At 40.5% G+C, this 11851-nt stretch overlaps 2 protein-coding genes and 1 long non-coding RNA gene across 3 annotated transcripts; 1 reads left to right on the top strand and 2 right to left on the bottom strand.

Annotated features, from left to right (window-relative positions):
• Positions 1 to 6304: 6304 nt before the first annotated feature.
• Positions 6305 to 7520, bottom strand: LOC130388576 (uncharacterized). The gene is made up of 3 exons (XR_008896439.1): positions 7378 to 7520; positions 6729 to 6821; positions 6305 to 6410 (listed from the first exon to the last, which is right to left on the bottom strand). It is a non-coding gene; the product is annotated as an uncharacterized LOC130388576 (long non-coding RNA).
• Positions 7521 to 8261: 741 nt separating this feature from the next.
• On the top strand, positions 8262 to 11178 carry si:ch211-176l24.4 (uncharacterized). Its single transcript, XM_056598493.1, has 3 exons — positions 8262 to 8362; positions 9060 to 10635; positions 10738 to 11178. The coding sequence occupies exons 2-3, from the start codon at positions 9064 to 9066 to the stop codon at positions 10870 to 10872; spliced, it is 1707 nt and encodes a 568-aa protein (XP_056454468.1). The 5' UTR covers positions 8262 to 8362; positions 9060 to 9063; the 3' UTR covers positions 10873 to 11178.
• On the bottom strand, positions 11157 to 11769 carry zgc:162634 (uncharacterized protein LOC555881 homolog). Its single transcript, XM_056598492.1, has one exon. It carries the CDS (start codon positions 11564 to 11566, stop codon positions 11354 to 11356), a length of 213 nt encoding a protein of 70 aa, XP_056454467.1. The 5' UTR covers positions 11567 to 11769; the 3' UTR covers positions 11157 to 11353.
• Positions 11770 to 11851: the final 82 nt, after the last annotated feature.

Here is an 11851-nt window from a genome sequence, read left to right as displayed (position 1 = left end):
GTGGTTTTGTTCCAGTTTTATTTTTATTTTGTTCGACAGGGTTTTTTCGGGTTCTCTCAACGTTCAAACAGATTTTAGCTATATTCTTGTTGAACTCAAATGTAGCATCCCTGTCAACTCATTACTCTTTGTAAAGGTTCGTAAAGCAACAAATCTCTCTGTAGTAAAAGTCTACATTCGTTATAATTAAGTATAATAGGCCAACATAAATATACAAACACAGATATGACATTGAATATCATCGCTGTAACAACTGGTCTAACATTCAACGCTATCCAGCTGCGAGTGCAAAAAAATATTAAAAAAAGTATTGGTATATCAGACGCGTCTGCCACCTGATGGTCTACAATAATATAAGTAGGCTAAGAAAAATTACCTTTTTTGTACAGACCCACAAAAAAGTTGGTCCTAGGAGTGTTTCTCATAATCATTTGTGTAGGCATATTCTATTTATTATCCAATAATTTCCTGCTTATACGCCAAATTCAGAATTCTGACGTATTTGCAATATGGATATTTTTCATGTTCAAAAGGCTCCCGATTATATCCCCGTTATCAACAATAGACACATATAAACTCTGCTTAGAAAATAACACTAGACATAGAAAAACTAAACTAAAAACAAAAATCGTATTTTCTCATTGGGCAGCATAAAAAGGCTAGGCCTATTATAAATAAGTAGGCACATTAAATAAATCGGCCAAGTATAGGCCTAGCCTATGCTTTAAGTATTTCAGGGGTTGAATCATGGCATTTATGGTTGGTATTAATGCAAGTGTCTTGAGTTCAAATCCAAAAGGTTCATATCCAATGTGATTTGCTCGGGCGATAGGTCCTTGGAATCAGGGGGGGTCAAAAGAAGAGGACCTTTCCCCGTTCGTCCCGCGCTGCTGATCGATCCGGTGTGAATGTTTCCCAGTTTCATTTGAAGCCAATCCTGACGGTCTAGCGCGTGCTTGTGCTCCCACACGTTGTGCATAAGTTGAACTTCACTCACCGACCTTTTCCTTTATGGAGAAAAAACATGCCAACGTGAAGGTTAGTTGAATGTATTCAATTGGCATTATTTCATCACAAAATTATTCCGGGCACCTTTATGTGAATGTGGAATTGAAATTAAGCAAATACCTGAGTGGTTGTGCCCCGCAATGTGCCAGAATGTACAAGCCAACGAAGAGGACGATATGCAGCCTTTTAGCCACATCTTTTATTTGCATCTTGATACTCATGTTCTGAAAAAAGAAAGTGCTTTAGCATGAGAACCACAAAATCCGTCTGATTGATTATGAAATGCTTATTAATAACACAAAGTAAGCTCCTACGTTTAGGTAACTTAGAAAAATAACAACATACCTTTGAAAAAAGTACAGTCTCTGTGCTGGTGTCAATATATGGTTTAAAAAAAAATCTAAAGAAAGAAAAATGCTTGAGTTTGTTTCATAGCAGATCGAATAAGCACTGAGCTCCTCTAGGTTCTTTTATAGTGAGACCCTTCATTGTTGCTGCTGATGTCACTCTTACAGTCCATGATGGGGATAGGGTAGAATAGGGTAGGGTGGGGTAGGGTATGGTATGGGAACGAGAACAGGAATGGTCATATTGAGATGGGGTAGCCGTGATGCCCGTAGCCTGAAATGGCCCAATATCTTTATTGAAAGTTGACTTGACGAATAATAGCTTTCTGGTAGTTTAATGGTGGGCCTTTATTTTTTTAAAGGCTTCATATATCTATATTGTATTATATCATAATTATGCATTATAGAGATAGTAATTAACTGAGTTTTATGGCCCAAACATGTGTTTTCGTCATTGCCCTTCTTAATCATTGAAGAATCATTACCCTTAATACCCGTGGTGACACCTGGCTGACCTATGGGCATCTTCCTTTGTGTAGCTACGCACGTCACTTTGGAATTCCGCGCACGCTCCTTTAATTTTGCCACATATTAAAACCTACCGGAACTATTTGTCTACTTCTGATGTGCTCTTTAAGGTTGTCTTCCCGCGTGGGCCAGGCCATGGGGCCAGGCCTTCTTCACTGCATTAGGGCCAACATTTCAGCAGATTTACGACCCTCGTTGGCTATTATTGTATAGCCATGGTAACACGCCTGATTCCTTGGGAATTGACGTCGTTCTAATCTGTTCACTAAAAGAACCTTTAAAAATCGAAGACGTCAGAGAAAACGTCATCAAAGGCACCAACGGAATTTCGGGTGGCATGTAGGGGTTCATGTCGTCATGCTCTTATGGTCATTACAGGTTCAATGGCTGAAACCGATGCGTGCTCTGTCTGGGCTGCATTTTTGTGTGGTCTTTGACCATTTGTTAAATTGGGACCATTTCTATTTCTTTAATTCTGGATCTCGGAATATCAAAAATATATTCTATTGTTTATAGTAAGTATTTAATTGGTTACAATATATCATATTTTACTAAATACAAAGTAGGCTATACAATTAATACGAGTAGTATTATTTTTCCTCTCAAAAATAGTGGAGGTTAGGCCATATAATGGTTAGATTACAATATCTTTATTGTGAGTGCGATTGTGACCGAAAACACAATTGCTTTTTTAATCTAACAAACCCAATCTCTCTCTTTCTCTCTTTTTCTCTCTCACACTCTATTTTTCTCTCTCACACACACCCAAGGTGTGGGTGTATCATAAAACATAAGCGTTATTTGCATCATGAAGTCAGGGAAGTCGCCTCTGGTCTTCTGTTTGAGCCAGGGACATCCATCCCTTCAATGGGCTCCAGTCACGGTCATCCATTTTATCTCTCTGCCCCCTGCCTTCTCTACCTCACCCCTCACCCTCAGGTCCTCCCAAGGGGACCATTCCATGGGACCGGGGTTCTAAAGAGGAGTGTACTTATTTTTGTCACAGCCACTACATTAGGTAACCATAAGGATATGAATTTTCTAAATATGGAAGAAGGTAGGAATGACTGTGTCGTGACACATAGTCTCTGTTTACACAGGATCCTTTTTAGTTTTTAATTTATTTGTGGAGTTGAGACTTAAGAAATTGTACCTGGTATCTTAAATTGTATCAGTCATGTTGCCTAGTTTTTCTATCTTATGGTCATTTAGGCGGTTGGTGGGTTTGGTAGTCTTATCAAAATAAAGACAATATATAGGTATTGATTGATCCAGGGGAAAGAGACAGACCTGCCAAACCACTAGGGCCTGAATAGAAAACACACCTGATCATCCGCTGCCAGTGCACCTGCCGGTGTTAGCACAAGTTTCACAAAATTGATGATGGTCAGAGTTGCCTGTCCAGCCCAAGGTGACCTATTAACCCTACCTCGCTTTCCCAGGATACTATTACCAACTGGGTTAGCCCTGGTCTATTCAGATGACACCCACCAAACATAACAACCTTTGAACTTAGGATCCTCAACCCTGTAATGGCATTACCTCATGCTGGTTCAATCTTGACTATGCCGCCAATGGCATTGCCTGCGGCATTGAGCATGAGAGTCAAGCAAACAACATTTGGATCCTTCAGAACCAGAGGTAAATCGGAAATGTCTAATAGCCACAATGTTTTTCAAGCGTGACTAGATTTTAACATCACTCAGTAACTATTTTAAGGGACACTTTAAGAAAGAACTCTCAACTCATGTGCTCCAAATACTCATTAGGAATACATCACATACTCATCGTTAGTGTCTGCCAATCATTTAAAACTCCTGTCAGTTGCACCGCCAAGTTAGGCTGGTCACGTCATTTCAGGAATAGTCCCGGTGGTGTAAATAAAGACTGCTCCAGTTCTATCTCAGTGTAAACGTTGATTTTTATTGAATACTGGCCTATACCAAGCCGACCAAGGAAGATATATAAATAAGCAGAAATGATTCTCTTGGGTCTTTCAAAATAGACAGAAAACAAGCAAACCTTCTAAAGTACATGGTTTAACCTCAAATTTAACTTGGAATCAAGAGTCAATTATTAAATCTTGAGTTGTTTTGTGATGTGTTTGTGTATCCTTCTAAGGAATTCTGAAGACACAACTTCACATTTGATGTTCAAATTCGTTAAGTCGGTTGACAGCAGGTGCTTGTAACGTGCAAATAGTAACTGAAATAAATACAATGTTGATACAAATATTTTGAGCCACTTTTACTTTTCAAATATTTTATTAAATGTTTTTCCAGCAAAAAGCAGATTGTTTTCAAGAAAAACTTGAAAATATTGATATGGATTATCCGGTTGCCCTTCTTTTAATTAACCAGGATCATTAAATGTGTTTTCCAGGTACATTCAGGTTAGGAAAAGAGCTTACAGTGACTGTGATTGCCTTAAAGGTCCCATGACATGCTATTTTATGTATTCTTTAATATAGGTATTAGTGGGCAACTAACACAGTATTCAAAGACGTTCCCTAAATTCAGCCGTGGTGCAGAGTTACAGCCACTCCGAGCCAGTCGCACATTGAGCTTCCCCCAAATGCGCTGTTTCGGTGGGCGTGTCAAGGAGGAGGGTGGGGGTGTGGCCCTGAGCAGCTTGCAGCCATCAACGCTCTGTTTACAGTGGATGTATCGCAATGGCGAGGCGCACACAGCCTTTAGCCGTGTTCTGTAAATATTCTAGAACACACGGGAGTCCTGGAGCTCTATATCTAAATATTATCATATAGCCTACACAGATATCTATATCATATAATATATATTATCACGGCCAAAAGCTGTGTGAGCCGATATTATGAATCTCAAACGAACGCGTTGGGTTCTCCGACGTTCCTGGTTCTTCAACGTCCACATCAATGTGAATACACACACTGTAACGCAAGTGTTTCTTGTCGGTTCTTTGACGTGTCTTGTATTTCCACAACGAGACTGTCATGGGGGTTATCTGAGCCATGGTTGAGAAGGAATTGGGGGAAAGGAACTTTGGTTTGACTCGCTGAAGTACATGAACTGCGACGTGCCGCCGGTTGCCGCGAGGCACCATCGCCCGGCAGCGGGCAGCCGGCAGCGGGCAGCCGGCAGCAGGCGGCGCGCGGTTCAGTCGACTTCAGGTTGATGTGAAAGTGGAAGAACCAGAGACGTCGCAGAACCCGACAAAGTCGTTTGTGATTCATAATATCGTCTGGAGGCGCACACAATATGTTATATGATATAGATATCTATGTATTATATGATATTATTTAGATATAGAGCTCCAGGACTGTGACGCAAGTGTTGTACACTTCCTTGTTATTTGGATAACCGTTCTGCTGTTGGTGTGATGGCGCATAACACGTCGGACTCTCGTATCTGGTATTTCTATCTATGTATTATATTTCATATAATACATAGATATCTATATCGTATAACATATTGTGTGCGCCTCCAGACGATATTATGAATCACAAACGACTTTGTCGGGTTCTGCGACGTCTCTGGTTCTTCCACTTTCACATCAACCTGAAGTCGACTGAACCGCGCGCTGCCTGCTGCCGGCTGTCCGCTGCCGGGCGATGGTGCCTCGCGGCAACCGGCGGCATGTTGCAGTTCATGTACTTCAGCGAGTCAAACCAAAGTTCCTTTCCCCCAATTCCTTCTCAACCATGGCTCAGATAACCCCCACGACAGTCTCGTTGTGGAAATACAAGACACGTCAAAGAACCGACAAGAAACACTTGCGTTACAGTGTGTGTATTCACACACACACATGTGGCGCTCGCACGGTCGAGTCTCATTGGCGGGCCAACGTCTCTGGGCGGGCCAGGCAGAGTAAGGGGAGGAGCTGAGATTCCTGATGACGTCATGAGCACAGACATTCCAAACCGCGCGCTTGAGCCTCCGTTTTTTCAAAGGCGAGCAGAACAGCTAGTGCTAGTTTTACACCAAACGCAAGTTTTAGCCACTGGGGGACCATAGGCAGGCTAGGGGAACTCATATTTATGTTAGAAAACCTCCCAAAGTGAGATTTTCATGTCATGGGACCTTTAACAGGAACCACTATGGGAGGATTTATGTCACGTGGGTCATGTATAGCAGTATTTTAACAGTCAGTGAGCTCATCCAGGTCTCACTTACAAGCAGTCCGTTCCTCTTGCTGTTGTGGACTTAGAACTGGTTTCCCAGACATGGTCATTCACCTCATATGTAGACGGGCAATTACCATTTTGAGTTATTTTGTCAATGTAGGGCAAAATGATGAGAATGAGAAGAATTAGCTAAGAGTGTTTCTGTGTGTGTGTGTGTGTGTGTGTGTGTGTGTGTGTGTGTGTGTGTGTGTGTGTGTGTGTGTGTGTGTGTGTGTGTGTGTGCAGTGGCGTTTCTACATGTAAAAAACAGGTGGGGCTAGGATAATATTTTTTATTCCTTTGAATGACGAACCAGTGTGACGTCACCCGTTTATTTTCACAGTCGTGACGATCTTTGTAGACGTTGACTCCGCCTGCTCCCGGCTATCCTGCACAACACAGGACTGTATGTGAAAATCTAGTTCAACACCTGCCCTGTGAAGGGCAGTCATACGCTAATCAGCGTCTAAACTGCCGAAATCTTCAACAAAAATGGTAGACCCCTTCACTTTTATTATTGTTTCTACTGGCTTTTCAGGCATACAGACATCCATCCAAACAAATTATGGGGCATTTTAATTTTGTTTGAAATTCATTTTTGGAAAAAGTTACAGCCCTAATATATTACAAATAAAAATGGTAATTTTCATAAAAAAGCAAAAGTATTTCAAAATAGAGATTGAGCTTCCTTCATTGGTCTTACTTACTCAGTGTCCCACCATGCTGTTTGTAGCCCTGGCTTGGTGTTTCCCATTCTCTATTCAGCCCTCAGCTCCACCCACAAGGACCTGCCAGGACAGCTGGGGCCATCACAACCATTACAAATAAAAATATACTTAACACTATTCAGTATGCTGGGCTTTTTGTTTTTTAACTAAGTGACTGTTTTCCATGTATCAGATATATATATATATATATATATATATATATATATATATATATATATATATATATATATATATATATATATTCAATTAATAAAGTACATTAGTGCAGCTTTTAATCTTTTATTGATGACATCAAAACATTGCAATAATGAAAGTATAGTTTTTAAAAGTTTTTAAACTTTAAACTAAGCTTCCGTAAACCTCAGAATAAAATTAAACTACTGCAAACAGCTGTAAGAGCTACTATAAGAACCCAATATCATTTTACCATGGAGTACACCTCCCATAGGCCTAAGCAGTGTCCTGAAGGAGAAATCAAAGAAAAAAAGTTGTGAAAGAAAAGATTCAGAATGGCCTGCCTTGGTTTAAAGCCCACTCGCCACCACGACAAGGCGCAGGCCAGCAGTGGGTACATATAAGACTGGAAAAACATGAATAGACTGAAGAGCACAAGACATAAGGCGTTTACCTCCAATTTTTCCTCCAGACTAAGGGTCTCAAATGCTCCAATGATCTACCACATTCATGTTGTCAATTCGTTTTCGTTTGTGTGCCTCCGGCATGTTTATTTGCAAAGTTATCATTCTCCTTCTCTTCTTCGCTACAGGGCTTCTTGCGCACGGCACGTGACGTAAGGTAAGGTGGGAGGTCACCGTCCATGGAGGTCACTCGAGTCATGAAATTGACTCATCACGTGCCTCACCCTACAGCCAATGAACTGTGAAAAACGAAATGACACTGTAGTGGAACGAATCATATATGTCCATGGCGGTCCCGGTGGGGCTAGCCCCATCAGCAGTAAAATAATCTCCGTTCACTTCAACAGAGAAACACTCTGAGCATGCGCATTTCAAATGTTTCAAGTCCAATACATTGCATTGGGCTGGTGGGGCTAGAGGCCCTCTTGCCCCTCCGGAAGAACTCAGCCGGAAAAAGCAATCCAGGGGCGACTAAAAATGAAATAAAAGCGCCGAACTTATTATTTTACAGTACTTTCAGGGGCCATACATTTTTTAATATATATATATATATATATATATATATATATATATAAAATAAATTATATTATATTTTTTATAGATTTTTTTTTTTTCTTGCCCCTAATGACCAGTCGCCACTGTGTGTGTGTGTGTGTGTGTGTGTGTGTGTGTGTGTGTGTGTGTGTGTGTGTGTGTGTGTGTGTGTGTATTATATATATATATATATATATATATATATATATATATATATAAAATATAATATATTGGTTAGGAAACTACATTCAATCTCTTTCTTAACCTACTTCTATAGAGGCAGATCAATGTAATAAAAAAAATAATTTAGATGAAATTAAGCGCTTCTGACAAGTTGACAACGACCACCTCACATTGGCGCGAGACATCGCAGGGCTTGCTCCCTGGGCGATTTTTAAACTCAGCAGGTTTACACCCTGGTGGATAATATACTTTTGTGAGGTAGGTTTTCGACTTTATTTCCTTTCCAAATGTATTTCGTGTTGATACAGTATGTACAGGGTCTGTGATACAGTGTGAACATACTCCTGGTGACATACATACTAGCTTCCTCTGATCTGATGGTAAAGGCGCGATTTCACAAGCCTTTTTTTCGTCTTTACTCCTTTGATCTTCTTGTTTGAGCTCATAAGTTTATTTAGACAAAAAAACGCATATCTTTCGTAAAAGTAAGTACAAAATTAAACTGTGCTAAAATATTTGAAACACTTTGCAGTGCTACGGACAGCTCGAGCTAACTACAAGTGACCCAGTCCTTCAATACGATACAATGTTCAACAATTTATTCATTTCTGACATGGACGTCTTTAAAAGAGTATTAAAAGGGTCAAAGAAAAAGTATACGAGAATGTAACGATGAAGCAAAGTTCTCTGTCTGGTCTGTGTAGTGACTGGGGCTAATAGTGCTATTTATTTTTCTTTTGCATCACCCTTTTGAGTAATTAAGGTTTTAGTTTTTTTGTACAACGACAGTTACTCTGTTGACTTTTTGCACTATTACAAGTAATGCTTCCTGTAAATAGCATTTTAAATATGATATAATTAGGCCTAGTAAGAACTAAGGCAGGTTTCAGAGTAATTCAGGAAGTGCGTATTTTTATTTGAAGGCCCACATTATCTTTGTTATCCTTTGATACAGGATAATGACTGATCTTGAAGTCCGCGATTTCGAGGTGCCCGGGCAAAACTACACTTTACCCAGTACTGGCAAAAAAGTTAAGAAACCAAAGAAGGACCACAAGCGGAAGGACAAAAGTGGCGTAGCCATGAAAAAAGAAGGTATCCAAAAGAAAAAGGAAAAGAAAAAATTAAGAGAAGCAATGAAAGGAATGAAGGACAAAAAGAAGAAAAGGAAAAAGGATAGGGCAATGAAATTAGCAGTTGAAGTAGATTTCATTTCAACACAAGCCAACAGTGCATTACAAGAAAGTCAGCCGTTGCCTAAAACGGATGAAACATTGGTGAAGAAATTGGAAAGCTCCCGTCCACATTGCTGTGATCTACCATCTCAAGACGGGTCTCCCAGTATCCTTAGACATCGGAAGGTCACCAAAAAGAAGAAGAAAGTAGCATTTGAATTGGGGTATGGTTCCTTTGTTGCCAAATATCCCAAGGTTGTAGCTCCATCCACTCAATCGCCTGAAGTTAACGTCAGCTCCTCCATGCAGAGTGAAGGGTCCATGGGTTCTGACATTTTGGTGGAAGGTGCATTAAATAAACATTTTAAGACTGAGCCACAAAACAACGATGATTCTCAGTGCACAAGTGATGATATAAACAGCCAGGATCTTTTCATAACCCAGAAGAGGTTCAGAGCACCATCCCTCGACCAGTCCAGTGAGGAAATCACAGAAGAAGGTATTGGTAGAATGCGTCATGTCCATCAATATGGAGAGATGCGAGAGAAGGTTAGAGCTAAAGTACCCAAAAAACAACAGGGACACCACAGGCTGGCACTTGAAGAACCCTCCGAGCGTACAGAGAAAGCCTCAACAAGTTTCCAGAAATTGGAGATGATGTTACTAGAGGAGGACATGAGTCTCAAACCAATATCAAGCAGGTGTATTGCATTACATTCACAACCCAAACAGGATGCTAAAACAATACAGCCGGCACCCCTTACACCCAAAAGGATGTCATATATAGTGAACCCGAAACCATTGAGCTTGTCTAATGAAGTGATGAAGTCGCCAGAAGTCCTTGTTTCCGAACCAGCCATTCTTGAGCCACTCCCAACTTGCAAGGTTTCTACCTCGGACACTTCCACACAGACTGAGAACTTCTTCTCCACCGAGCTCTGCAGTTACCTTAAGTTTTATCAACAAAGTAGATTGGATAACAACCGATTGGACTTAATAGCACTAGACCTAAGCCTACCTCCGAAAATGAGAACAGACCCTGGAAAGTCCTTGTTGGACTCGGTGAAGACGTCAGCTCTCAAGGTTAAAAGTGTAGTTGGGGCGACAGGTACAAAGACATTACCCCCTATTCGATCAGCGTTTAGACCTGGGAAGCATAAGGACTTCAGTGTGCCTCCACCAAGCTCCACTCAAGTAAAAGTGAGTAAGGAAACCCTTGCCAGTCAGGCCCCTTGTACTGCTCAAGGTAAAGTTGAAACAACTCCAAGCCCCCAGTCGGAGGCAGAGCCAAAGTCTTCAGACACAACAGTGTCCAGTGAGGAAAGCATCCGCAGTGGCAGAGCTGACCTAGTCCAGGTATTAAAAATATGTTCTATGTGTAAGAGGAAAGTTTAAGAGACAATTGATTCAGTCTCCACTGTTGTTAATGCAATGCTGATTTTATGTGCATATCTTCAGGTGAAGGCAGTCCAGATGAGACTCAACGAGTCATTTTTCTTCAGGTCAAAAGGAGAGGGACTTTCACCCAGACCAGAGTCACCACTGATGAAACTCATACAAGGCAGGGAGAAGAAAAGCAGAAAGAAGCGCTAAAGCTTTGTTACATATGAATGATTTTATATATTAACAGCTACAACTTGACTGATGCAAACAGTATAAAGTAGCATGGCTGAGCATTTTTTTCAGCCATAAGGTTTTTGCATATTTATTCAGCAGTAACTGTTAGCATGAACATGAGGAACACAGTATTGCAATAGTTGTTCATTTTAAAGTCTTTCTCATGTGTTTAAATCTATAAAGTTGTTAAACTCAATTTGTTTATTTCAAATAGATTCCCATTCTTGCAACATTAACACATTTTGTGTTGAACTACAAATAAAGTTAACTACACACAAAGTGAACAGGTTTTCAATTTATTTGAACTGCCATCACATAGTGAATCAACTGTCACACTAATATACCACATTAGTATACATTTGTGTGTGTTTTTATTTACACCAGATTTAGTTACCATAAACAAGTTTCCACCATATCCTCTTTACAACACACATTAATTTGAGAACAAACAAAGACACTAGTTGTGTCTGAAGAGCTTAATTCCCATCCAGCTCCAGAGGTGGAAGAAGACGAAGACGGGAATGGTGACTGGCAGCAGCAGGCTATAGAAACACAGGCTGCTGCTGCTAGTACATCCCTGGGGGAAGTTATCATCCACCGCAGCGGAAAATAACAAACCACACAGTGAAACAATAGGGATCAGCACCACCAGGTTGGCGAGGGAAAACATGTTAGCAGATACAAGTTGAAAGTGTCTAGTGTCTACTATGGTTGTACTAACACAATTGTACAGGCAAATGTATAGTCTTCAAGGAGCATACATCCACAAATGACAATATAGCAATAAGTATAACTGTTATTTAAACAAAATAAAAGTATCCCAATTGTAAAGTAAAGATTAACTATAGGTGATGTGCGTGAGGTCCTGTGTTTCTATCCCTGAGTGGGGTCAGCGGGCATGTCGGTGTCCTTCTGTAAGAGTCGAGCATCCTGGGGTATCATATTGGGAATGCCA

The sequence above is a fragment of the Gadus chalcogrammus genome, chromosome 9 (genome assembly GCF_026213295.1).
Source record: "Gadus chalcogrammus isolate NIFS_2021 chromosome 9, NIFS_Gcha_1.0, whole genome shotgun sequence".
Lineage (NCBI taxonomy): Eukaryota > Metazoa > Chordata > Actinopteri > Gadiformes > Gadidae > Gadus > Gadus chalcogrammus.
The sequence above is the reverse complement of the archived record's forward strand: the minus strand, read 5'-3'. Positions and strand labels throughout refer to the sequence as shown.

Excerpts from the sequence above, each read along its gene's own strand:
- zgc:162634 (XM_056598492.1), bottom strand. The coding sequence starts at position 11,566 with ATGTTTTCCCTCGCCAACCTGGTGGTGCTGATCCCTATTGTTTCACTG.
- si:ch211-176l24.4 (XM_056598493.1), top strand. The coding sequence starts at position 9,064 with ATGACTGATCTTGAAGTCCGCGATTTCGAGGTGCCCGGGCAAAACTAC. Across the intron at positions 10,636-10,737 it reads GCAGAGCTGACCTAGTCCAG|GTGAAGGCAGTCCAGATGAG; the intron begins GTATTAAAAATA and ends GCATATCTTCAG.